The sequence below is a fragment of the Chaetodon trifascialis genome, chromosome 11, assembly GCF_039877785.1.
Source record: "Chaetodon trifascialis isolate fChaTrf1 chromosome 11, fChaTrf1.hap1, whole genome shotgun sequence".
In the NCBI taxonomy this organism is placed as follows: domain Eukaryota; kingdom Metazoa; phylum Chordata; class Actinopteri; order Chaetodontiformes; family Chaetodontidae; genus Chaetodon; species Chaetodon trifascialis.
In genome coordinates, this window is record NC_092066.1 from 15,520,964 (window position 1) to 15,548,748 (window position 27,785).

The following is a 27,785-nucleotide window of genomic DNA, read 5'->3' on the forward strand; positions in this document are numbered from 1 at the left end:
AGCAGTGGAAAGATTACTGAACACCACTCGCTCTCTGTCATCCCTTCCAACGGGGAATCTTTCCATTCTCATCCTGTGCTTCGTGTCTCTTAAATCATGGACATCTGTTACCATCTTGAACCAGGGATCTGAGCTGTCAGAAGAATTCGAGAGACTTGTCGCGTCTCTCTGAAATTAGAAGTAGGCCTCAGTTTCTCCTGGACAGGTCGTGTTATCAGGGAAACCACTGGATCCACTTTTCTTTCATGATGGGGTTCAAGAAACGGGCTGGAAACTTGCCGTTTTATTGATGCACCACTATGGTTGACGTATATTGTATCCTCTGGCCCTGAATGTTTATTGAAGGGGGGTGGGTGGGTGGGGAGGGGGGGTCGAACAGTGAAAACTGTATGCATGTCTATTGTGTTTTGCAGAGCAAGAGACGGGGTGGGATCTCTGTTATGTATTCTATGTGAGGGTAAAGCTGAACTCATGGCATCGGAACATTGAAGCGCTTTTAAAAAAAAAACGGGACATTTATTTGAATTTTTTATTGCTGATACTAACTGATGTATTGTTTTGAGTTTTGTGCTAGAGTTTGAGCGGGGCAGCAGTGGGTGGGTGGGGGGGGGCTAGACAATATTAGTGGGCTGTTTATATGGTTACTGTACTTACCTATTCTATTCTTTGTATTATGATTTGTAATTTTATGTTGCTTTTTTGAACTGAGAATATGATGTAATGAAATTAATTCATGGGACTGAATCTTGACCTTTTTATGGACGATAAAATAATAAAAAAGATCACTTATGTACAAAAATCTGAACCTGGCCGCATTGTGTTTTAAACAATCATTGTATTTTTAATAAGAACCAAAGCTGGTAGTCAGTCATACAAAAACATTTAAGATTTACCATTTGGATTACATGACTCATGCAAAGTCTCTTCTCTGATTGGCTGGAATGCATGCAGATAAGGTATAGGTTTGTCCAGTTATAACAATGTGTTTCCCAGGGCTGGAAAAGTTTAGGAAAACAGTTTCATAAATTATTTAATATGGTTTGATGAGCATCAGACTTAAACATGACCTGTGTATCCTTTTTTTTTTTTTAAATACACACAATATTAGAGCAGATGTACGATCACTTATGTATCATCACAGGAGTTTGACACCACATATTAAATGTGTTTTTGATTTATACAAAGAATTCTCAGCATGTTTGATCATAAAATTGGTTTAAAGCCCTGGAAATCATTTGGCCACGTTGTGTACCAGCACCACAAATTCAGCAATATCCATGAACAGGACTGATTTGACAGGCCCAAAAAGTGCAAGTGAGATCCTGCCTTAGTGCCTCATGTCAAGTTAAGGGAGTGACTGCCCTCTGCTGGCTGATGATTGTCATTAACAGTTTTTAAATAACATGCCGTTAGATTCCAGCCCTTAACTCACACACTCTAAACCCTCATTTCATAACATACAGATGATTTCAAATCAAGCAACAACAGCTCTGCTTCTTTCACATTCTGGTTAAGATCCTTGTTGCAGGTTATGCCGATCCAAAATGGCCAAGACTTCAGCAACCTCTGCAAGCTGAGCTCAGCTGTTCACCGGCCAGGAAATAAACATGGCTTCAGCAGGATGCCTCCATATGGCTCAGTGCAGGAGATCCTCGTGTCAGTTTTTGATCTGTCAGCAGAAAACGAGTACACTCCTAATAGAAATAATGTCCTGGTGCTTCTCTGCCAACACACTCAGTCATCCATGTAGTTAACCACATGTGGCCTGGTTCAGACATCCCAAAATCATCTTACTGCTGATCTGCATCTTCTATAGACACGTTGTTAACACAGGGGTTCAGTTTCTGCTGTGAGCAAACTAGCTTGTGCACAATATTATAAAATTCTTTGGACAAAACCTTTCACTGAAAGATGCACCATATGTCAAGTGGACCGAGTCTCACTGCTAAAATGCTTCTGGGAGTTTGTCTAGACAGGGATCAGTGTACAGCAGGATCTTAATAAAGCAGTGCATTGCATGAGTTCCTTGTTTGTCACAGTCCCCTGCTGCTGGCTACGTTTCCTGGTACCTGCAGAAGAAGAAGAGGCAGCATGAGGACAGGACTGCCGTGGTGCAAGTAGAAATCGTTTCATCAAGGAAAAGTAACACTGTAATGTGGAAATACAAGTCCTGCCATTGGAACAAAGGTACTATCAGCAAAGTCAAAAGTAAAGTTTTCATTTTGCAGAATGGCTCTAATTAGGGGCATAAATATAAAAGCAGATTTTTAGTGTAGCTGCTTAAATTTTTTACATACTGCAGAGGAGTTTAATCTCCTTTTATCAGTGCATCATATTTTACGTGTCAGTCACATGATTTGTGTGTAAAATCTGAAGCTGCAAACTACAGCTCTTAAAAAATTGTTGTGGATTAAAAAGAAAAAATACTTCCTTCTGAAATGTGGTGAAATAGATGTTAAAAGTAGCACAAAATTGGAATTTCTTAAGTAGAATCCTTGACGAGATCAGTGGTGGAAGAAGTGCTCCAATCCTTTACCTAAGTAAAAGTAACATCACCACAGTGTACAAATACTCTGTTATGTTCTACTTGAGTAAAAGTACAAAAACATTACCAGCAAAATGTGACTTAAAGTTTCAAAAGTACAAGTACTCACTTTGCAAAATGAGTGTTAAGTTACTGAACCTTCAGCGGACCGAGAGATGATGTATATATATTTTTCTTATGAGCAAAATAAAAATCTTCATGTGCTTGTGAGTACAGGTGACCTCATGTAAACGGCAGCATAGCTTTGCACTCTAACCTGAGCAGATGGAATCAGCAACATCACTGAAAACACCTGTGAGGGTATGTGGGGCCTTTGATCTATGACATGGCATCATATTCAAGAAGTTGATCATGTTTTATATTTAATAAAAAAAGTAGCAGGTAACTATAGCAGTAAAATAAATTGAGAAGTAAAAAGTACAATATTTCCCCATAAAATGTAGTGGAGAAGAAGTATAAAATAGCATTAAGTGGGTATGCTTAAGTACCTCAAAAAGTACAGTACTTGAGTAAATCTACTTACTTACTTTCCACCACTGAGAAAGAGAACATTGTTCAGTTAAATACACACTGAGTGAATCGTTCAGAGATTTAATTGGTGCTCTGCGCTGTTGTAGAAACTGGTGCCACCTTTTTAATGTATGGGTGTGACTCTGCCGCGAAGTGATCACTTATCTTTTGTCCATGTTGCTGATGTGAACCTGTAGAACTACTCCGTTCATTTCTGATCTGATCTGCCAGTAATACTTTTAAAAGTCAACGAAACCAGTTTGAGCCACCTACACACCACTTAACCAATACCCAGAAGGCTTCCTCCTCTATCCTTGACTGTTTTTTCTTTCTCTTTGTGTGTCTGCTTACTCTCTGTGGTGTAAAGATAACTCAGTCAGGGCTCCCAGCGATTGCAGCTGCTCCTCCAGTGCGATGATCCTCAGCCCGATGTACCCAGACGCCAACAGGAGCAACGTCATCCTGCAAACACACTATAATCACCTGGATGCCTGGGAGTCTACAGTCACCCACCACAATGCACATTCGCTCATTAAGTGAAAGTAAAATGTACAGAAGGAATCAAAAGCCGAGCAGACGGTCTAAGATGGGAACACACTGTACAGTCCACAATAAGATAAGACAATAAGACCATAGACAATAAGATATCAGTAAATTGTATCTGTGTGCAGCCTGAGAGAACATTTTGTGATGATGTTTCTATAAACACATCTCAAGGATCAGATTATTTTCTTTTCTTGAGAGATTCTAGCCAATCCACTAAGTCAACACACTGAAATGTGCCTGTGGGTGTTTGATTCATATAAGCCAATTCCAAAAAAGTTGACACTGTGTAAAACATAAATAAAAACAGAATGCAATCATTTGCAAACAAACTGTGTTATATACGGTGTCCTCAAGCCCATGTAGTAATCTCCTTCATACAATCATGTGTTCACAAAGTGGTGAACCTCGCACCACTCTTCACTAGTGAACGACTGAGCCTTTCCAGGATGCCCCTTCCATACCCAATCATGATACTATCACCTGTTACCAATCAACCTGTTTACCTGTGGAAGGATCCAAACAGGTGTTTTTGGAGCATTTATCAACTTTCCCAGTCTTCAGTTACTCCTGTCCCAACTTGTCTGAACGTGTTGCATCAAATCCCCATGATGGGGAGATATTCTTGCAGTATTACTGATAAATTAAAGTGAAGTGGAATTCTAGTTTTTCCCACTTTATATATATTGTTGGGCAGGTTTAATCTGTAACAATGCATTGTGTTTGTTTTGTATGTTAGCTCTTAATCTAGAAAGTAACCACTAACTATAGCTGACAAATACACGTAGTAGAATAAAGAACAATGTTGTATTGCCCTCTGAATTGTAGTGGAACAGAAGCATAAAGTTACATAAAAATAATACTCAACTACCTGAAAATTGCACTGAAGTACAGCACTTCAGTAAATGTGGTTAAAGCACTGGAGATGGAGCCTCAGTGGTGAGGAATGATAATACTCACAGCATCATACAGAAGTAGAAGACAACACTGAGATTCCTCATCTCTCTGAGGAGGAAGAAGGGTGTGATTCTCTCGATGATCCTCCAAATCCACGATACAGCTGGTAGAGAGAAAAATCAGCCTGTGACTCTGCGATGACTCGTTCCTCCGTGCCTTATGCGTAACGTGCAGATATTACAGTCTGTGCGTGCCTGTTTGTGAGTTCTTACCTCGGACGTCTTCGTCTATTAAGCTTTGACGAGTGGAGCTGCATTGTGTCGGACCTGCAAAGGCATGAATGTATGCTGTTGCATTCAACATATAGAGAATAGAAAATATAAAAAGTGGAAGTTATTATTGGAAAAACATTATTCTGCTGGTACAAGACATTAACACATATTAACCAGTGATGATTACACACTTCTTACCTTCACTGGACATCAGAGGAGAGCCGTTATCAAGATAAATGCTGTTCTGTCTGCTCAGGTCCATGCTGTCCTCCAAACTGGAATAACTGGAGGCCTGTAGACAAGGACAGAGACGCTGAGCATTGAAGTCTGTTCCTGCACTCATATCAGCACGACTATAACAAGATGACTGAGATTCCTGCTTTGGTTGAGTTAGATGAGCAGCAAACCTACCATGTCATGATCTGCTTCGTTCTCAGCAGAGGACAGATGAGGGCTGCTGTTGGCACTCTCCCCCTGATTCAGACAAACGCAGAAAGCTTACACCGAGTGGACTGTGTTTCAGAAACGATGCCTTTATTTTTCATGAAAATTGGCTGAGCAACTACCTTTGCATGTGAGCAGACAGTTTGGAGGAGTTTATAGCACATTTCACGGTTCCTCAAAGACACAAATGAGTGCTAACAGAGAAAAAAGAAGCAAGAGGAAGGGTTAATCCTGGAGCAAAGCAAACTACATGCAAACTCAGTGATCAGGAAGTTCATTTGACATCCTGGATTGACAAGCTGTCAGCTTCACTGCAGGAATTTGAATAACAGTTTCAAGTCTTATTAACTCTGTCTCCATCTTTGACACATTTGAGCCAAGCTGAATTATATATACTGTTGTTTTTCATTAGAGAAACTCCTGCTACTACTACTAAATGTAACGTTTCATTTAAATAGGGAAATAGGCGTAAGCTTAGCTAGTCCATCCCTAAACGAGCCAATGCACAACTACACAAAATACACTCACACATCCAAAACAACACAGAACACATAACAAATATTACACAAGGTAAATGAAAAGCACCTGATCATCCATGCACACAGTTCAAACAAAGAGAAGGACATCAGGAGGTTACAGGAGGTTTTACAATTAGAGTTATCGCCATACAAAGATAATAAAAGCCACAGAATAAAAAGTGTAAAGTGTGTAGTCTGACCTTCTCTCCATCAGCAATTTGAATAGACAACATGGATAAAGCTGAGTTGTGTTTCTTCACCTCCCTGACGCTGGACGCAGGAATCACTACCTGCAATAGACAGAGTATTTAGTCTTTGTTCACATGTAGAACGTCTCAGTGTGACCTAAAACACAGATAACCAAGGTAAAGAGCCAGCTTGTTATCTGAATTTCCATCCAGGGATAGCTAATGTGAACGGCACCTTCAGGAACAAAGAAAAATAACAAATAAAACAAATAAATAAAAGAGTTCAATTCCTAAAAAGGGATTTTGAATGTAGGAAGCCCACGCACTCAGCTGTCATGACCTGTCAGCGTTCAATCATTTCTCCAGTGTGAATCGGACTTCACCTTAAAGTGTCTGAGCGCGTTACCTTGGTGTCTTTGAGCAGCACGGACGAGTGGAAACACACATGGTTCTCCGAAACAAAGAGTTTTCCATGATACAGCACCTCCTTCTGCAAGGCACAGGTGAATGCTACAATGGACACACACGCGCACAGATAGTACACACAGTTTGAAGTTGTGAGGTTGGTGTTCCTCTCATGACAACAGAAGAAATGCCACCTTGACCACAGAGACATGCTGCTGAATCACTTAGTAAAGTGTCTCAGCTCAGCATTCACTGTGGACCACTTGGCAAACAGTGTATTGGGCTGCACTTAATCAGACAGAAAGTAAAAAAAGGACACAATGTGATGTCATTTCCATAATCAATATCAGTGAATAAGTAACAGACTGCGGCCTGAGCTCACTCTGTGTCAGATTCTCCCCCTCAGGAATCTCTTGAAACAGCTTGTGGAACGCTTTGTTGTGCTTCAGGAAGCTCTGGAGGGGAAAAATAGTGACTTATTAAAAAAACTGAGGGGGGGTTCATATATGTGGGATTATTGTTTGAATACACAAGAAACAGGTTTGTTACGTAATACTTGACCTGCTGTAACAGATTTCTTTTTGGCCACTTGGGGGCACCAGAAATAATTTCTTAGCTTTCTCAGCTTTAGAGTTGATATGCTAGCAAACAGGCTCTTATTTACACATCCAGCAGTTAAGGAGGAACATTCTTATTAGTTTGGATCCATGTTTGTGGCCTACTGACGACTATAACCTTAAGTCCAACATTCGTCCACTTTTAGCTCTGTTTTTGGTCTCTACCGACTCCTGAGGGAAATATCTGGCTCTTAGCTGCTAAATGCTCCACTGTGTTCACCAGCTGGTTGCTAACTGTGTCTGTCTGCTGTGTGGTGCTGAGCAGGGAGTGTAAAGCAGAATTTTGGAGGTTTTTCTCTGACGACAGCTGCCTGCCGTGTCCAAAAACAAGGCTATGCAAGAGGTGAGAGAGAACCACCACAGCAAACGGCAGAATAATGAGCTGCAGACTCAGAGGATAATTCTCTGTAACTTCACACTGTTTTCACATTGGCATTTGGAGCATTGTTATATCAGAACTATTGATTAAAGCCACTTTATTTCTCCCTTCTCTGCAAAGAAAACATGATAAAATACATGTGTTGGGGGAAGCAGAGTGATGTGAAGAGGACTTACATTGCTGCTGATGAGCCCATCTGATCGATCAAGGCTCTCCTCTGCTATGGTCTGCTTCCTGAGGACACAAACAAGAGAAATGCTCTACCCTAAGACAAATGATGTTATCAGGTCTCTGTAAAAGTACGAGTTCAAATCTTTAAGCTGTCTCCCTCTCAGTTTTTTATAAAACCCAGTGTAGTTTACCTGAGGGGAATGTTGGAGTTGAGGCTATGATTCAGCTCCTGGATCTCCAGTCGGGCATCGTCCAGACTATGACTCTGTCTTGATTTCTTACTACTGAACCTGCTGCTGCCCCTTCTTCCACCAAGGGGTCCAAAGCTGTCCAGAGAGCTGTCCCAACAGGGCAGGAGACAAATGTCAGACTGATGATCCAGCTTTTATATGACGCACGCAGGTGGGACAGATATAGAACAGCAACAAGTTCAGAAAACAAACAAAAAGAAATAGACGGATGGAGAAAACAGCTCCTGCGTGCTGCTGGTGAACATTCTGTTATCTTAACCTTCATTGTTTTCACAGGGTGAAGTCTGATTTTGCACAGAGATTAACGTGTTCATCCACAAACACAAAGAATTTCTTACGTAAAGGATCAACAAAGATATCTTTAATGTGCAGCTCAGCCGCACTGTTGGCTAAAGAGTAAACCGGTAAATTAAGCGAATATGCTGCTCTTGTTAGTTTGTGAAGCCAATCGAATATCTCTGTCAGCCTGAGTCGCTCCTTCATGCGAAAGCAAAAGTTAATGGTAGCTCCAAACTACTTGAGAAACCTCCCTGAGTAGCAGCTGTATTGACTTTCTCCCTCTGCTTGGGCTAAGTGTCTGCCTGTTAGACCTGTGGTACGTCTGCAGTCTCTGGGCAACAGCAGGGATCCTTGGAGAATGCTTTCACCTTTATAAACCAGCAGCTACAAACACTGGCAAAATAACAAGAGTGTACCATGCACACCTGGTGCTTAGACTGACTTATTTACACCGTTAGTCTGCTGCTGAAGATGAATATTCTTGTCTAAATTCAACAAAATATTGTGAAGGATGTGAAAGAGTAAAATATTGATACTCACAGAGAGCTGTCCAGTGAGAATCTCCTGCTTTTCAGACTCATGATGGCAAATAAAGAGCTCACACACGTGCACACAGACACACACAAACACATACACATACACACACACTCTCTCATATAAACATTGTAAGAGTAGATCTGGAGGTCTTCAGTTTCACAAACTCTTCAGCTTTGAATCCTGGAAGTGACTCTGAAGCAGTGTGAGCCAGGTGAGAAACAGGCGACCACAGCCTGCTTTTAGGACTGTCCTTATGAAGTCAACCAATCAGCTGTGAGAGGAGGGAACATTCACTCAGCCTAAAACCAATCGGTGAAGGAAGGCAGGTGGTAAGGCCACACATTCTACACACTCATGCCAACAGTTGCTGTGGGTGGTGCTGCTTATCCTGACCGTTTGACACACACCTGCGCGCACGCACACGACACGCACAGTGCGACACAGGTATGATGCAGTGGCCGTGTGTTTGAGACATGACAGTCATACTATGTTTCCCGTCAGGCAACCTGCTCAGCCTGCACAGATACACATCAGAGAATGAATGGCCTGCAGCTCTTCAGCAGTAGAGGAAATATTCTCGACGTATACTTAAGTAGAAGTAAAAGTACCACACTGTAAAAATACTGCGCTACAAGTAAAAGCCTGCATTCAAATCCTTGCTTAAAAAATACATCAGTATTGTCAGAAATCAAAGGTGAAAGTACTCATTGTGCAGTAAAATGTTATCTGTCAGTCTTTACTGTTATATAGAATGTTTTTGGATATTATTACTACTGCATTTATGTGTATGTTACATTTTACTGCTTTAGATCTTTAAGGTTAAGAACCTGTTGTGCTCAATGAAAACAGCGCTGCTTACAGTTTTGTTAATCAGTCCTTTATTTGTATTTGTATGTTTATTTGAAACTAGAATCATGTGGTTGTAGCTCTTCAACAAGTTGCAGTTTACATCCATGTCTGTCCAGACTCATATACTATATGTAGTGAAGACTTTGAAGTAATTTAATAAAAGGTATTCAAGGATATTTTTTTGGTGAAATGGAAGTTATCACAAATTATTGACATGTATGATCCCACTGAACAATTTCCAATGACAAATATGTCGCCTTCACTTAGAGACTGTTTTTACAGTTTGGGTCTTTGAGACGAAGTAAATTAAAATCAGAAATAATAAAACAGAAGTGTACACAACAACATTTCATATTATATACAGGAACACATTTGACTTTTATGGAGCTATGGTTCACATGCACATGTGCATTCACTGTATTTGTACCATGAGTAGTTCTGTACTGTACAAAAGCACCACCATCAGGGGTTATTCAGACCGCTGTTCTTACTTACTCTTACTCAGGTTGGGCAATTTTCTTGTCCAGCTGTCCACAGCTTCACACCACAGGCGATCATATGACTGCATGGTGTTGTTCCAGATGTTGGTTCTCTTCACCTCTCCACCTTTCCTCCACCTTTGCCTCAGTATGCAGCTCAGAGTGCTGTGCTAACCTTTTTCCATGTAGGTTTGAAATGAAGGATTTGGTAACTACTGAGCAGTCAGAGTTTAGCCCTTCAAATGCTGCCACTTGCCACAATGATACTAGTTTTAGCTATTTTGTAGTGTAGCTTAGTGAGGGAAATATTCTCAGTTTCACTAAAGTAAGCACGAGTGGTGATTTTAAATACGCTCTTCCTCAGGCCTGGTCCCTGTCCCCTGTTTGATTCTCTATCTATACCAACGAGATCAGCAATCACAATGGCTGACCTCAGTCGAGCACACAGATGATATGGCTCTGGAAGCTCACCTGACCAACATTCAGTCTTTGAACTCATATATGAAAGATCTTGCAGAACTGACTGAGTGGTTTGATATGAGCAATCTTGAACTCAGCGTGAATAAGATGAAGCAGATGTTCCTGTGAGCCAACAAGACCACCATCCACCCCACTGTCAAAGCCACCGCACATTCTCCTGCACACATCATCACACACATCTCCTCCTCCTGCACTAGAGAAAGATTCATTTCCATTACTGCCTGCATCATTGGACAATAAAGATTTTCACTCTTGAACTGACCTTAATCCATACAACAGTTCAGGGAACAGATGGATAAAATAAGTAAATAGCCAGATTTTTGCATTAAAGTGTGTGGATGAATAACTTCACACAATGAGCATACTGTGTCACACCGATGCCAGCAGATAAACGTGGCCTGTTGTGATGAGCAGGTGTTGTTTGGAGCAGCAGCAGTTCAGGGTCACACTGACTTCCGTGACTTGTCTTTGTGTGTGGTATGCACTGTCACCATGTGAGGCAAATCAGCTACCCGCATTAAATGCTTCCTTTTACAGGTGAGCGAGATCGATTTCATTATGAATAGCACTTAACGACTACTTGTTGAAGGTTTAAAGTTACTGGGCCTGTCTGAACACGTCTCAAAAAGGAAATAATGCAGGTGAGTCATGAAAGCGTTCAAACACACAAATTGTCCTGTGACGTACAGAACAATACATTCCTGACATCGTCAAAGCATTATATATGAATAAGCTTTCTGACAGATTTAGAGGAAGTAGTAGGTGAAAGGATTAGCCAATCACATAGTGCCATGCAGGTGCAGCAGCTCTTCGTATCAACAGGCGCATCGCAGTCAGAAACAATGAGGATAATGTGGTTGTGCGTGGACACCTCTATATCTTGCATCACCTGTGCTGAGATCAGTTGAGTTCAGAGTGAGTTTCGTTATTAGTGAATTTACAGCTGATTAGATCTCCTTGCGCATGCAATGTATGGGTGTGTACCCTGCTTCCCTGAAAATACACACTGCGAGGAGCAACATTCCTCTTCATCTCATCGTCATAGGCCTGACGTTGGTTTTCTAAAGGACTTCGCTGATTAAAGGAAGGGAATGATCGAAAATACAGCGTGTTTGGAAATACCTTTCATCATTCATTGGCTAAAGGAAGGTAATCTTCTCTTTGCTGGTTCCTGTGCTCATATGCCAATTTTCTCTCTTGCCAAAAGTTAGATGATGAGGTTGATAACACTTTAATGTCTATGTGCTCAATATTAAACCAGCCTGTTAGCTTAAAGAACACTAAAAGTAACAAAATCCACCTCTAAACACCTCTTAAACTCAGTGATTAACACATTATTTCTTATTTGTTTAATCCACACAAAAACTGAAGCGCAAAAAAATGACATGTTGTGGTTAAAGTGGAGGGTTATGAAGCTGATTGACAGTCTCTGCTGCCTCCATTCCTTGTGCCAACTTAAGATAAATACTTGCCAGCTGTAGCTTCATATTCACCATTCAGCTGCAGCTATTTCTTTATGTTATTTTTGGTCAAATGACTGTGTCAGAAAAAAATAAAGTCAAAAAATCAAAATGTAAGTTTCATTTTCAAGATAGATGTTTAGATGACAGATGAGTTTTCTTGTATGTGTAACGTGACATAATCCTGCTTCTGTCCTGTGTTGCTGCAAAGCAGCAGCTGAAGTTACAGCAGAACTGAATGCTATTTAATTCTGTGAAATCGGGAGATTCTTCGAGCATTCTGAGAGTTGAATCCAATTTCCAAACATTTTCTTGGCGTAATTCTGTGTTTTGTATTTAGTGGAAGCCGGGCACAGAGACAGGAGTGCAACTGAGTTCATTTTAGTGCCATCTCGTGGATGAGGAGTGAATAACAACCAAAAAACCCACAGGAATCAAGCAGCTCATTGTGCTGTATATCCAATCATCCTGCTTTTAATACAAAGTCAAGATACAATATCTACATCCATGGTTTAAAAGGAAAGAACAGGGTACATATGTGAGGGGGGTGGCGTCATCAGAGCTGGCCCTCAACACATTTCATATTATGTTTCATGTGTGTGCCTTTTATATTTCTCTTGACACAATAACCATTAGAAATCCAAGGAATAACATATTTCATATATGTCACACACTGTCAAGACTTCTGGACCACACATAAATTTCATATCAGAATAATTTCAGGTTTGAACAATAACCTTTGAATGTGTGTATGTGTGTGTGTGCGTGTAGCTGGGCGATTCTTCGCCCATTCTCTGTCAAAAATACACTTGCTACCATGTGCTTTCCAGCAAACTAAATACCAACAGCTTGTCTGAGGTTTTCACCCACAAGTCTGCTCTATATACCTAATTTCTCTGATGCCCTTAAACCTATCACGATGGGGTGGATCACACCTCTCTTGCTATGATCACACCACGGCTGTTGCTGTTACTGGGGAGGTCGAGTGAAGAAGGGCATCGAAAAGGCTCCACTGTAAACTTAAACTAGGTCTGCCTCTAATGTACATCTCTAGCTAACGAGTCGGACATCAGTAATCAGTATCAAATAGCACCCTACACAGAGGGCATACTTTATAATAATAAAGCAAATTAAAAAAAAAGCACCAAAACTGACCATTAAAAATAAAGAAAAAACAAACAGTGACAATATCATACTTTAACATTGGCTCGCCAAAGCAACAAGTAAACAACATCTTATTGGTTATAGTTGCTAGATATCCCAAATAAATAAATGAAAAACATACGTAAAAAGTAACAAAATAGAATAATAAATATCTTAAAAAATCATATGAAATAAATATGACAAAGTGAACAATAACAATAAGGCTTTTTTTCTGCGACAATAAGAACTACATCACATCCAATCCCACGTTATATCTTGTGCTCAGACGTATGTAACTGTACTGTATAGGACTCCAATGATAGACTGTATGTACAAAATTGGTGAAATCGCCCGAGATGTCTGATACACTGGAACATCGCTGTGCTCTTCAATCACCACGTGGGACCAACTATGATTATATGTCAAATCAAGAAAAGATATATATTGATATCGAGGATTTGTGCAGTTGTACTGGAGAAGACAGACGGGGGAACGTCATTTGGTTAAGTTGGGATGTTCTGTACAGTGGCGTTTAGGAACAGAGAGAATTCCAATGGAGCTTGTATAAAGGTGGGACCGTTGGGTGAGGGGAGAGGACTGTTGACAGTGAACAGTTCACCACTTGTGCCGAATGTTTTGGGGATCTCTCATAATCTTTCTGTAGCCTTAAATATTAAAATATCAGAGTGATTTAACTGCAAAGTGGTGCAATTCAAGTAGGTAAGCTTCAGAGGAGGAAGATGATTAGGAAACAGCTTTCATCCTCAGTTTAAGATACTGTATGACAATAAAAGTTTAGCACACAACGCGTGAACATTAAGCAGCATGTTAAAATACAAGAAATAAGTCAGCATAAGGCAGAGACATACAGTAAAAACACACAAATCATGTCTGCAGAAATGGACGGAGAACTGCTTTAAATTCAAGAAAGACGGGTGCTGAAGCTCGATTCCTTCATCAGCATCTCTTTCAATAAGCTACTGCTGAACTGACACAATGGGGCTGACATCAAGAGGAGCTGAGCTGGAGGATGAACAAGGACTACAGCAAATAGCAAGCACGCTTTGTTGAATGAAGAATGCACTGCACTACAAATCTCAGCCCAGTTGAGGATATGATGGGCTCTAATCACTGTTCTGAGGCCAGCTGTTACTCAGCGAGGACGCGATTGGGGAGCGTGAAGTGATCCTTGGCCAGCGTGTGAAGAGCGGGCTCTAGTCTGACTCTATATGTTAGGCCACAGTTCATGTTCACGCTGCATGGTTTCTCTTGGCACTGTGCATCAGGTAAATGAGCATCCACATGCTTCTCCAACAGTCCTCAGGGTGGTGAGTCTGCACTGTAGGCTAGTCATCTGCTTTAAACTATAACCAGAACTACCTGTGGTAGCGGTAGACACCTTTGAAACAGACTCACAGACACATAGAAATGTTCACCTTTGCACTTTGTAACCCCTTAGTACACCAAACCAATAGATACAAAGTTGAGGATAAAAAGCCCATTTAGGGTGCAGCAAATATCCAGGCTCTTTGTGTTTTTTTTCTTTTTGTTTTTTTTTTATACACATATAGTATCATAATTCCTGTTCAGAAGCCGTTTGTATTTCACTGGTTCATATTGGAGATAGCTGACCACAACACACATGTATTATACGTCCTTCACACTGGAACACTGAGGTAAGTATATGGATTACACATGGACAGTCTCCACACCCACCAGCTCCTCGGGGAAACTCCTGATGAGTGTGGCTGCTGTTAGACACAGATTTCTTGTTGCTGTTTTTGTTGTTGCTTTTTGTCCTTGTTGGTGTAGGATTCGTCTTTGAGCCTTGCTCCCGGAAAAAGGTTCAATGTTCATGTTGTTTCAGGCCGTCTTTCTCTTGTTGGACTTGTTGGTTTGTTTGTGGACCTTGAAGCAGAAAGATGGGTGGATGGTTGTCTCTTCACTTACGTTGCATAGTGGTCAAAGCTACCCAGGTACTCAAGAGCAGCCTGGTAGCAGAACTGGTACTCATCCTGGAGGACGAAAATCAATGAAAATGTATCAGTGCTATGAGCAGGCATGGACATCCGCAGTGCACAGCCTCATTTCTTCACTCGAATCACAGCAGTGCTATTGCAACACATACTTTGTTAAAATCTTGACTTTACTGTATGAGTCATATCTATCATTATCTCTCAGTTATGGTGATTTTGAATTTTTCAGATAAATTGAAGCCTCAAATCTTCCTTTATGGGTTGAGAAGATCCTCATGCATTTTGTCACATAGCCGAAAACAGACAGCCTTCACAGGAGGACCGCAAAAGGGAAATTTGCATTGGCAGACTTGAATCACGCTGAAAAAACTACTTTCCTATTCCCTAATTAAAAGTCACTTGTGAAAATAATGATAATTATAATAACGACATGGAGGAATGCAGAATGAAATGAACAAATGTAGCATTTTGAAATATGAGCACACAGTTGAAAAAGAAGAAGATCACAAAATATATCAAGCATGATGAAGACAATTCCAGATTTTTTTGTGTTCTGGAAGTTTTTTAGGTGATGTAGTGGTTGTTTTTGTTGCCTCTCAGTCAGCAGGTGCCAATGAATTTGTCAGAAATTGACTCATAATACTACACCTGTTTTTCTCTTTAAAAAGGTACTTTTACTTTAATAGCACCATCGTTATCCAAAAAAGGTTCAATCACAGGTTGAACTTTTAGAGCACGTTCAGCTTTTTCAGCTTTTAAGGAAATCGAAATGTTTCAAATATCCATGATCAGCCAAATATAAAAAGTAAGAATATTAAAAAATATAGCTTCAGGCAGTAGCCTCAGTGAGCTGCATCAGTGCTCGTCTTGCTCGTGTCTCCGGCCTGCTTAATGAATCGGTGAGTCCTACATGCTGCTCAGCGTTTACCTCAGTCTGCACCATGGCTGGTCTCTGTGTACGCAGCATTTTGACAGTCTGGAAGATGTCCACCGCCCCTTCGTAACGCATCCTCTCCAGGACAATACTCAGAGTGATGAAGACACCTGTCCGCCCCACGCCAGCACTGCAACCATAAAGGAAAACATTGACTGGTTGATCAGTTTTCAGTGTGTCAGAGCTCAGACAAGAGCGTGCTACATTCTACATACATACTGCACTTATCATGCGATTAAATGAATTTAATTTTAATTATTAGTATGTTAATTAGTTTCACCATGAGCCGTGAATATAATCACCCCCACTGCGTACCTGCAGTGAACGCTGATTGGTCCATCCTGGCCAAACTGCTCCTTGGTTTTGTGCACTTGGCCAATGAAATCGATGAAGCCCTCCCCAGATTTGGGCACACCTTGCTCGGGCCAATCAGTGAACTGGAACTGGCGCACTGTCCGTGATTGGCCATCCTGAGGGAGTGGGGAAAGGACCAGACATATCCAGATGTTTATCCTTGAAATGTGCAGTTATTGTTTATGTGAGGTGATTATTTCAAAAGTCTATTTAAAGAGCTTTTTCTCGCTGTATTGACTGAGGAGTCAGACTCTGCCAAGCAATATCCTTTTTTCCTTAATGATTACTGTTATCTGACCCTGGATCAGTGGCTATGGTTAACTTCAAGCCGTAATGTCAGTGCGTCTGGTATTGTCAGCCACTCAGTAGGCAATTACATCTTTTCTCTTCGGCACAGCCTTTCTGACTCCCCCTTAATGGAGATCAATAGAGCATCTGTCAATGTGGCGTCAGTGCAGGACAGGCTTGACTGGAGTTATCTATAACTGGCACATATGTGCACAAGCAAATGTGTGCACACACGCAGACACACACATATGCTGTCAAGGTAATCCGGAGACAGCACGGTTGAATGAGTAATTTAGGGTTGCCTGTCAATAAATGCTAACCTGTTGTGTTACACACATTCACATACAAAGCACACACTAGCCGACACACACTACAGGTCGATAGGACATGCTCTGCACCGCTGCCTTCTGACAGTACTGATGGATCAGGAATAGAGTAGAAAAGTCAAGGAGTGCAACGTTACACTGCTGTTTGAATACAGCATACGACACGAGAACAAGCCTGTAAACACACAGACACCATGAACCCACCCTGGCATCCGTAACTTTGAACTCCCGGAGGATGTACTGAGGCATGTTGTACTCAGCCATGGGGTCCACCACGAAGTACTGGTACCTGGCAGAGCGCTCAGCGGGCCAGTACTGGTGACACTTCTCCTGAGAGAGCAGAACAGAAAGAACAGTGTTGATGGTATTGTGTACACGGCTGAAATTTGCTGTTATTTGTAGCCCCTTGTGTGTGTACTCCATTTGTCCCTACCCGTCCCATTTCTCTCAGTTTAGTGAGCATGACCACTATAGTGGAGTTGTGTTCCCACAGCATCCTCCAGAAGTCCTCCGTAGTCTCAGCCAGTGGACCCTGCGTGGCAATGTAGCCTCTCTGCTGCCTACACACACAAACAAACACACACATTATGAAGCCACGTCCTCCCTGTTTCTTCCTCTGTCAAGCATCAGACTGAAAAGGGGGTCAGGCTTCAAGCAAGAAGAGGAACAGTCAAAACATGTGTGTGCAACCACTCTGAATGCCTGAATCATCAGAAGTGCCTCAGCGTTCGTCCCCTCGCCACAGACCGAAGCGAGTGCTGTGCAGTGAGACAAATAGTGGGAACATGTCTACAGTAACGACAGATCTGACAGGACGTGACAGGTGAGAGCACTGTGGTGAAAACCTATCCAATCCATTCACTCATCAAGCCATCATAAGAAGACAAGGGGGTCGGGTCATATTAGTGTTTTCGGGATGAAAACATACCTGTATCCGTCTATGTAGCTGGCATTGATGTAGTCTGAGCCCTCCAGGCCTCTGATTGGCTGCAGGCAGACGCGGGTGGTTTCATAGGGCATGATGTTTACCAGTCGGTTCTTGAATTTGTTGCAAGGCAGGTTAGCTGTGACGAACCGGGACGTGTGAGCTTTGGTATTAGCCAGTCGCTGGGTGGAGAGAGAAAATATTCATTTAAGAATGTTCAAAGGAGCTTTGAAGCAAACCAAAACTGATTTTGTATGCACAAGCGCAGGATTATTCAGGATTATGTGCCTGGTTAGCTAACGTACAAGGCTAACGTTCTCTAGACTCTCGTGGTTCCAACTTGAGGGGGTTACAAAATAAATCTGATGGGGTGTAAGATTATCAGGACAAGACTGGATTTATTTTTCTGTTACACAAAATATTGTTAATATTTTAGACTTTTTTCTTTGCTTTTTTTTTTTACTTCTCTCTCCTTTCAGGCCTCTAAATATTATTCAAGGGAAACAATTTTAGAAGAGAAAATCAATCTCAGCTCATAGACGCATGTGAGTTAGTTGACACGGCATTGTTTCATGGAGCAACAATTCTAAAAATGTTTTGGAACCACTGTTCTATTCCTCTTTTGAGACAAAATCTCTTAAAGTATTTTTGCACAGGAGGCAGCATATTGCCAAATGCTTTGTGCTGCCTTCTGTCCTACCTTGAACTCCAGCTCCATGCCAGTGACGTGCTCCCCGCTTTCCACCTTGGACAGCTTCTGCATGTAGGAGTACAGACTCCTGGCAGCCACCTCGGTGTTTCCGCAGGCCACAGCCTCCAGCAGGGCCTCATGGATAAAGCTGTACTGGTCCTCTGTCTGCACCATGTAATTCCTCTGTGAGCGCATCAGGGTCACGTGACCGTAGATGTCCACGGTGCGCTCGTGGCGAATGCGCTCCAGCATGGCGTCGATGACGATAAAACAGCCAGTGCGACCAACACCAGCACTAACAGAGGGAGGGGAGTAAGTGGGATGTCAGTTGACTGATGGGGAGGATTTTATTGATGACATTTAAAGGAGTTGTTCAACATTTAGGAACATGCCTTATTTGCTCTCTTGCAGAGAGTCAGATGAGAGGAATGATACCACTCTTGTGTCTATTCATGACACACTGAAGCTGAAGCCAGCAGCTGCTTAGCTTAGCTTAGCTTAGCTTAGTTTAAAGAGGCTGGAAATTAAAGATTACCAAAAAAACCCCCCAAAAAACCCATTAAATGTATTTTCCTGCACCTCTAAAGCTTAATTAACACATTTTATTCTGTTTGTGTAATCCGTACAGACACCATAATGTAAAAACAAGTTATGGTTATGCAGGGACAATGTGCCGGAATATTTCTTTGCTTCCTGGCAACCAACGGAGACTCCAGGAAGTTACTGTGTGTGGCCAAGAAACAGCCCCCACATAACCGCTGTGAAACCACAGCTTTTAATGTTCACACTTTGGTTTTTGGACAGGATCAAACAAATGAGATATAACGTGTAATTTTGTGAGCTTTATAGGTGCTGGTCGCTATATTTTATTTCAACAAATCTGGACTGGCTGCTTCCCCGTGTTTCCAGCCTTTAAATGAAGCCACCTTACAGTAGCTTCATAAAAAAACTCTGCAAGAAAGCAAATAATTCTAGTGTCTAACATTCCCTTTGAGGTAAATGGATGTGTGTGCTGTACCTGCAGTGAGCGATAATAGGTCCGGCGTCCGGGGGGTTGCAGGCTTTGACCCTGCGGAGGAAATTGAGGAAGGGGGTGGGATACTCCGGCACGCCGTGATCTGGCCAGGCCGTAAACTGGAACTGACGCACTTCTCTCCGTTCACTGCTGCCACTCTGATATGACCAGACAGGAGATTATTGTTTGCACATGCACATGTATGCATGAACTCCATTCATTATTGAATGTTACGAACACAAAACCTATTAAGTAGTTAAAGCAAACGGACACATGGGCCGACTTGTGTAGTGCAGTTTCTCAGATACATCTCGATTAATCATGACCATCCTCATTATCAGCAGTCTTAAAGCCACGACACACTTTCTTCATAGGGAATGTCTAAAAAGCTTGAAAAAAGAATTCATGCTTGCGTATATCAAAGGAATACATTTAGATCATGTAAAGAAAAGAAAAAACAAAAATATTCCTAGATTTTACACAAAAGACGGGAAGAACACTAGCATTGTTGAACATTTCGTGTGCTTTATTCTCTACGGTACGACAGATCTCCTAACTTGATGTTTCACAACACATCAACAAAAATTTAAAGAAACGGTGCTACATTTGGAAGCTACAGTTGGCCTAGTTTCTGTGTTTGTAAGTAGGCCACAGAGACACGCTAGTCTGGCGGTCTTAGATTAGCCCTGTGCTATAAGAAAGCACTCTGCTTCCAACAGTGATCAAATCTCAGCGCCTGACACAGGGAGGCTGGCCTGGTTTGAGCACTCCACGAAGCCCGGAGTAATCTATTCTCCTCCGCGTCCACGTGCACTACTCATTCAGTGACAGTGGAAATTCATGGCCTCTCCAGTTGCTTCTGGCTATTAACTGTAAACTCAAGAGATCAAAGCAGGTTTCGGTGGATGTGACTGTAATTAATAGAGGAAAGAGCAGAGTGGTGAGTCAAGGGGTGCACACAGAAGAGAGGGGAGGCTTGGAGAGAGGGAAATAATTCACCTTATGCAGAGAAAGGGTGCGAACACAGAAAGTGGCCAGCTCCATTGTGTCCAGCAGGGTGACCTGGATCATCCCGTACGTCTCTGTGCCGCGACTTGGCCAGTACTGGTCACACTTTATCTGCAAAGATACAGGAAAGGCACCAACACCATCTTCATTAATACAGTTATTTTCAGACTGATCTATTGCAACATTCCTCAACACTGAAGTTTCATCAAATTTGTTCACCAAACAGCACCTTGAACTAGAAATTGCAATTACTTCAAGGCATGTATTGCTTCATGGGGGGTTGCAAAGCCTTCTTGATTTCAAGGGATTTGCCAAATCCTTTTAAAAGACATACAGCAGGTCTACTTCTTAGCATTTCATTCATTTCTGCAAAGAAAACTCAATTAAATTAATTGTAGTTTTTAAAGATTTGGATTATTTTGTAAGATTCTTATTTAATTTTTAAGATTTAATTTAATTTTTTTTTTTAAATCTCACAGGATAAGAACACAGTGAAGACCTGAACACAAGCTTTATTAAGAGCCTTCAGCCCCGTACTGCATTAGAAAGATATACAGTTGAAGCTACTAAACAGGTAACATTGAACAAGTGTCTAAATGTGTCAAAAAAAGAAGCTTATTAGGTGTGTATGATTGTTGAAATGTAAATAATACATACTACAGGCAGAGAATTGCATAAAAAGTAGCTAAAAATATCATCAAAACTCATCTCTGATGCAATATTCACATCAAATAATCTGCTCAAAATTCATCCAAATCACTCATTACATAACTTAGACTGTTACTGCGTTCACTATGTGGGTTAATTTTACAGTCTCTCAGTTGTTCTGTACTGTTATTGTTATGCATTGTCCATAACATGAAATACCCAGAAACTTTGTCCCTTGGCCACCGGCCATCAGTTTACTCAGTGATAGAAAAGGGGCCCTTAAGGAAAAAGACTGCTTTAGGAAATGAAAATTGTGGGTCAGCAGGTGAAAGACTGGTTTCCCACCCTTGACTTCTCCTCAAGGCGTGTCATCATGACAACAGAGGCGGCCCGCTGCTCCCACACCATCCTCCAGAAGTCCCCAAACGTCTCCGCCAGCGGCCCCTGCGTGGCGATGTAGGCATTCTGCTTCCTGTAGCCATCAATGTAGTTGGCGTTGATGTAGTCGCTCCCCAGGATACCTGCAAGCGAGGCATTTGTGAGGCTCTTGCTAAACTGCAATCTGCATGAATGACATAATAAATTAACCTCCATGTATGACATCAAACAGCGTAACAAACTGTGGTGTTTCAGGGAGCCGCAGCTTCTAACAGACGCCTGCTGGATGACTAGTGCACGACAGCAAGCAAACCAGACTCTGTCGGCGTAAATTCATGAGCTCCCGATCAAATCCATTCTCCCCCTTCTTGTTCTGCAGGACTGCTGGCTGCACTTGAATGCACCCACGCTGTTTGTCAGTCTCATGCCACTGCACACAGCCAATCTTCAGCACTGTTTGCAATTTCAGATTTCATCCATCATGCAGCCTGCCGCCCCCACCCCCCCTTCGTGTTGAACCCCCTGAACAGAAATACGCTCAGACTCTCCTATTAGAAACTCTAAACATCTTCATCTTACTGTTTCCGGCTAATTCTTACCTTCTATAGGAGCCAGGATGACCCTGGTGTGGTCGTACGCTATGACATTAGCATAGCGGTTTTTGGGCTTGTTGACCTCTAGGTTTGAATGCTCCCAGGTGAACTGCTGACTAGGGTCGATGGACTGGAAAGAAGCAGCAAAAACGTACAAATCAACAGTGGGCGAAGGCCTACTTAGCAGTGCATTTGAGGATAATGGAAAGAGAGCGCTCCATAATGTAGACAAGTTACAGGAATAAATTGCAGTGCTGAATAAATCATGAACATATAGTCTGCACACAAAGATATAAATGTTAAGTAAGATTTGCTTTATGAAGCAAAGGCTTAACATTAACTTAACATCTCCAAACAAAAAGGATGTCATCTATTTACTCGTATGGAGTAATAATGTATTTCTCACCTCGTACTCTTGGGAGAGTCTCAGGTTGTCGTTAGCTTTCAGCAGCTCGATGTGCTCAGCGAGCTCGCTGATGGGGATGGGAGGATGGCTCATCATTCCTGTGTGACAAGGGGGGGGGGGGTCAGAGGCGACAGAACAGTTCAGCTGAATAACCTAACTTACTGCAGGTCAGCGTCACTCATATGCAAAGATGTGAAGATAATTATACAATCAGAGGACATCACATATCATTAAGGAAGACGCTGAGGCAGAAAATCAATTCTGATCCATGTGTGAGGACAAAGTGAGACGAGTCTTGTTTGTTTGTAAATTGTTTTTCTTTGATAAATTGCTTTCTCTGTGATCAGAGGAGCAATGACTCGAGAGAAAACAAACACAGACAGAACACTAATTGGGAGGGTTGCGCACACACGCATGCACGAACACACAAAGGATGCAACCTATGCCTCCTACAGTCATTTCTTTTCACAGCTGGAGCAACAAGAGAAGCTATAGAGAACCATTGTCCATTAAAAAGGCAAATAGCTACAAGAGTGAGTCAAAGCTATGCATGCGGCCCATCAATGCACTGAATAGCGATGTATGTCGATACACTATAGAGAACATTTAAGGCATTCTGTTGCTACAGCTATGAAAAACAGACTCATATCAGCTTTCTTCTTCAGCCTGGTGCTGCAGCACCCACAGGTAATCACGACAAAACGCTCCTGTCACGACCAAAATGACCTCAAACAGCAAGAGCCGCTTTTGTTGGAAACAAATTTCATCTTTGCAGAGCATCTCAAAAGCACATATCTCAGGGGAGGAGAATGTGGGAGCTTCAAGGTTGCAGCCACATGAGAGTAAAAAAGATAGAATAGGAAAGCCGAGGTGCTTTATTTTGTGGATTTTAGATTGCTTCCCAGGAACATGTCAAAAAAAAAAAAAAAAAAGAGTTCAGACCTTCATCTGTATGTTTAATAAAATATGGCATGATTTGATTTTATATAACTTGGCAGGTTAAGGCTAAACCTTTCTCCCCAGTGACACATTTTCCACCTTTTCTACAAGGATCCTGTGAGGTTTCTATAAACTGCAACCATGAAAACACAATGTGAACAGTGATTAAATTCCTCCAGGCCATGTGTGTTTTTTGGATGCTGTTAATGTAATGTGAAAGCAGAGCATCATCGACCCGGTGCCATGACCGAAGCAGCTGTGTCGTTAGATCTCACCCGGTAGGGAGTGGGGAGCATCAGAATTCATGTAGTTACTTCACAGTGGGGTTTCAGCTGGTTATGCTGGTCAGGACAGAGTCAGTTCCTTTAGAAATGATCACAGCTCATCCACAACTCACCTTTTGATATGTAATTCTGAGCATTAATCCCGACCGAAACATTTGAGAGCTATAAGACAGACTTCTGTCTGATGTGATGTGCTGTCTGCAGCCTGGCATGTGGAATGTGGGCGAGCGGAGATGATCAGATTTTGTCACACCGTTATGACTCACTGGTGACTAAGCACTGACTGTACTACCTGGGTAGCGGCCATTTTGATCTGGAGCTGCCAGGTACATGTTGATTGTGATGCGGAGGAGTGCTTTCACAATCTTGTCCGCATAATCTCACCAAAAGTTATAATTAGTCACATGAATATTTCATTCTCAAATGATGAGCAATCAGAAGTATACTTTATTATGCAAATACAAAGCATGTGTTTGGGTGACTGTGCATGTACACGCTTCATACCGGGAGTCTGGAAGTTGATGCGTCTCATCTCCACAGGGTCTGTTGGGTGATGGGCCATCATCTCTGCATTGCTCAGAAGACTCTTGGTTCCAGGTTCAGAGTCCTTGCGCTTGCTGCTCAAACACCAGTGAGTCAAAAGAACAATTAGCACATGCAAACAACCAGAGAGAGAAAAACAAGACTCACTGCTGACACATCATTAGCATGGTTACTTGAATCGAGCAAATAGTGCATTAACTGGTACAGTGTTTTACAGCTTTGTACAAGTTCTCTGTACAGCATCTGGTATCGTGTAATTGCTGTAGGTTAAAACGAACAAAGAGCTTGACATTGTTTTAATCTTACCTGTCAGGTTTGCTGCTTCCAGTGAAACAAGAGCAAAGAAGGAATAATTAGAGGAAGAAAAGGAAGGAAACAGACAGATTGTTAGAGAGGGAAATCAATATTTTGCATTAGTATTCAAAAGCTTGATGGCTTGCATCAGATATCAGCAGCCTACAGCAGGGTCAGACTCTTTCATAGCTGTCTGAGGGGAGAACAAACTTCTAAATTGGAACAAATTTGATGAATATCAGACTGAAAGTTGAACATTTGTCAGAGGGTAGATGCAGATTAAACAATCCCGGTATTGGAAATATCAGCGGGAGCTGCTAGCAGAACGTGGCATGAGAGACAGAAACTTTATTGATAAAAACTGGGCTGGAATCTTTTCTTATTTTCAGCAAACCCCAAAAGCCAAAAACTAGCAAGTAATTGATGCTACAGTATTAACAAGTATCATGTGTGGAGCCATAGCCTGATGTAGCTTATTGCTCTCCTCTCCAGAGCATCACTGTTGTCCAAAACACATTCACACTGTGACAATCAGTGACATGTTGCTTTATTACCATAGACACTGAAGTCCACTTTGGTCTGTCCAACATATGCCATCCTGCTGCCATATATACTCACTAGAACACCCAATGTGTATTAATCCATCACTGAAATTAGTCCCCCAGCAAATACACTCCTTAGTCCCATTTGAGTAATGCCGGCTAAAAACATGTGCCCATCTGTTTTATGAAATCATTTTGCCTTATTTGAAAATGAAAGCATATATTTGTGACCCATTTTTAAAGATTTTAGTGAGTGGATGAGGAGTGGCTGGAGAGACACAATCACAGAAGTGAAAATATATTGAGAGAGATGCATTGTTTGTCTTTTCATGGGATTTACTGACATTTAGAAAAACCATAGAATGACACCAACCATACACTTTAAGGCTCACAATCAAAGCTGACCAACAGCTTTGGCCTCATGGTTTTGGTTTTTGCCATTTTGTGTATTGAGTTAATCTGTCACGCTCACTTTTTGTAAAGGAGGATAGCGATGACAATGCAGATGATGAAGACCACAGCCAGGACAGGTCCAACCACCCAGATCAGACCGTCGCCTGCGTCGAGGGGCTGGGGGTCCGAATCTGGGGCGATCACGGGGTCTGTGTAGAGGCTGGCCACATACATTTTCTGTGTACAAACATGACAACATATTCAGAAAAGACACTGAAGCACATTTCTTCCTGTTTGTCCTTTTTAGCATCACTTCGATCTTTCTCACTTATTTGTTTAATCTCAGTGGACAAAATAACACGAGCGCATGACACTAAAACCCACAGCTCTTACAGCAGATCTCACCAAAATGCAACCTTCTAACGTAGTATTCATTGCAGAGCTGTTGCTCTGGATTGCATTAGATTGAACTGTGACCAGGCTGCACATGACAGGTTTTATATGTACATGTGTATGAGGTTATATTTGATCAGTCTAAGCATTTTAGACGACATGTTGGGAATGTACCTAAGCTTACTTACATTATGTGCATTTGTATAATCACAATAAACTGAATAAAGTGCCTTTTTATTACATCTGAAGGATTTCTGAAGAGCCTCCCCTGGGCTAAAAGTGTACCTAATAAAAAAACATCTCATAAAAAATAAAATCTATCCTAATTCAAGTCGTATATTTAGATCTATTCCAATTTGAATGCACATATACAAGCAGTGCACAAGGCAATATCTCTTCTACTGCCACAGCAGCTACACTCACTCTTTATTAGCAGTGGTGATGGAAGTACGTGAAGGTTATTACCTTTTGCTTACAACACTCTGACTGACGTACATTTTATTGTTTTAGCAGCGAGGCCATATTGATTACAATGTATAGTGACAGCCTGCAGGAGAGAAACAGGCAGCGGGGAATGAAGGAGTGCTTATAAACACGGAAGGAAAAGAGATGTGACACGGTGGCTTTTGTACCCCAGTTGTGGAGTTGAGCTCCGCCAGGATGAAGAAGACATACTCCTGGCCTGGGTCTAATGCTCGGTTCTCGAAGCCTCCGTAGTCCAGCTGGTCCCCCAGGGTGAAAAAGGCCGGCAAGGTGGCAGGTGTGAAACGGGCCGTGATGTAAGCCCGGCGCAGGTCCACCTGCTTCTGCTGCCGAGAATCCCTCTGCCTTTGACTGATGTCTTTTAACAGCTGAGAGATGGAGAGAGAAGCAGAGAGAGGGAAGACACAGAAAGAAAAATTAGACGTTCCAATATCTCTGACTAATGTTTAAACACCGATATTGAATTATAAAGGGTAAGCCTCGCCAGGAGTTCTCAGCAATGGGATTGTGTGTGTGTGTTTATAGGTCCTTTCCTCCTTCCAGGCACAGACATCAGTGGGTGCTGTCATTGTTGTGGTTCTCACCTCCTCTAGGTCCATTTCATCTGGGCTCTTGAGTTGTCTGATGACGCCGCGGGCTCTCCTCAGGGGAACCACAACAACATAGACATTCCTGTGGGAGCAGAGGAGGACAAATAACGTTACACTGATTGCGCTGATACAATAGCAAACGTGTCTCAAACTATTTCACCAGTTCCTTGCCAACTTGTTGCACTAAAGACCATCTTGAACATCCTGTCAGTCAGGTATTCTTATCATCAAGCCACACACCTTGAGAGATTATAATCATCTGACCTGAGTACAGCAAGTCTCGCTGTCTATGAGAACCATGACGGCTATTTCAAACACTACAACAACATCTAAACCTCCATCTTTCGATCTTACTTGACAGGAGTGCGAGTTTCCAGCGACGGCAGGATTATGGTGACTGTGGTCTCAGTGTCACGGGTGTGGTCAATCTCAGGGCGGCGGATGGTGATTGGTGGGGAGGTCTTGGCAGAGATGCGGTGTCGAAGGCCTCCCATGTTGCCCTCTGGGGCAGTGATCTTGAAGTCATAGCTGGTGTCAGGCTGAAGGTTTGGGATAACTGCCTTTCTCAGACGAGCGTCCACCTCCATCTTCTGTCGATTATACTCCACCTGGAGGATGGGAGTGCGTTAGTGAAGTTAGAGTTAAAAATTAAAAGGAAAAGATGCTTATTTATAGACTGTATGCTGATGATAACCTGTTGTACTTCAATGAGTTAAAACCCTGCAAATGTTAAATCCCTTTTGAGGTTGGTCAGGCTCAATTAAAATAAATTTAATCATAAGACCCTGAAACTTAAGTTGCAGATGACATTTTCA

At 42.0% G+C, this 27,785-nt stretch overlaps 2 protein-coding genes across 7 annotated transcripts in view; both read right to left on the minus strand.

Annotated features, from left to right (window-relative positions):
• Window positions 1–824: 824 nt before the first annotated feature.
• Window positions 825–8,811, minus strand: LOC139339412 (GRAM domain-containing protein 2B-like). Its single transcript, XM_070975022.1, has 13 exons — window positions 8,560–8,811; window positions 7,681–7,827; window positions 7,495–7,552; window positions 6,705–6,777; window positions 6,324–6,427; window positions 5,930–6,019; window positions 5,334–5,405; window positions 5,179–5,241; window positions 4,966–5,059; window positions 4,768–4,821; window positions 4,559–4,658; window positions 3,407–3,517; window positions 825–2,069 (listed from the first exon to the last, which is right to left on the minus strand). The coding sequence occupies exons 1-13, from the start codon at window positions 8,673–8,675 to the stop codon at window positions 2,054–2,056; spliced, it is 1,098 nt and encodes a 365-aa protein (XP_070831123.1). The 5' UTR covers window positions 8,676–8,811; the 3' UTR covers window positions 825–2,053.
• Window positions 8,812–12,267: 3,456 nt separating this feature from the next.
• The window catches only part of LOC139338849 (receptor-type tyrosine-protein phosphatase S-like), a 68,484-nt gene continuing 52,966 nt past the window's right edge, over window positions 12,268–27,785 (minus strand). For 5 of the 6 annotated variants that reach the window (XM_070974129.1, XM_070974127.1, XM_070974130.1 and 2 more), the window contains 18 exons: window positions 27,325–27,578; window positions 26,965–27,052; window positions 26,530–26,748; window positions 25,584–25,741; window positions 24,582–24,593; window positions 24,237–24,349; window positions 22,510–22,607; window positions 22,110–22,233; window positions 21,478–21,653; window positions 20,476–20,595; window positions 19,480–19,634; window positions 18,471–18,756; window positions 17,774–17,952; window positions 17,279–17,405; window positions 17,050–17,175; window positions 16,193–16,347; window positions 15,872–16,007; window positions 12,268–14,982 (listed from right to left, as the gene is read on the minus strand). In XM_070974129.1, coding sequence (XP_070830230.1) covers window positions 14,914–14,982; window positions 15,872–16,007; window positions 16,193–16,347; window positions 17,050–17,175; window positions 17,279–17,405; window positions 17,774–17,952; window positions 18,471–18,756; window positions 19,480–19,634; window positions 20,476–20,595; window positions 21,478–21,653; window positions 22,110–22,233; window positions 22,510–22,607; window positions 24,237–24,349; window positions 24,582–24,593; window positions 25,584–25,741; window positions 26,530–26,748; window positions 26,965–27,052; window positions 27,325–27,578 — 2,595 coding nt within the window. In that variant the 3' untranslated portion in view covers window positions 12,268–14,913. The remainder of the gene's footprint in view (window positions 14,983–15,871; window positions 16,008–16,192; window positions 16,348–17,049; window positions 17,176–17,278; window positions 17,406–17,773; window positions 17,953–18,470; window positions 18,757–19,479; window positions 19,635–20,475; window positions 20,596–21,477; window positions 21,654–22,109; window positions 22,234–22,509; window positions 22,608–24,236; window positions 24,350–24,581; window positions 24,594–25,583; window positions 25,742–26,529; window positions 26,749–26,964; window positions 27,053–27,324; window positions 27,579–27,785) is intronic. The other variant, XM_070974132.1, reaches the window with a different exon arrangement.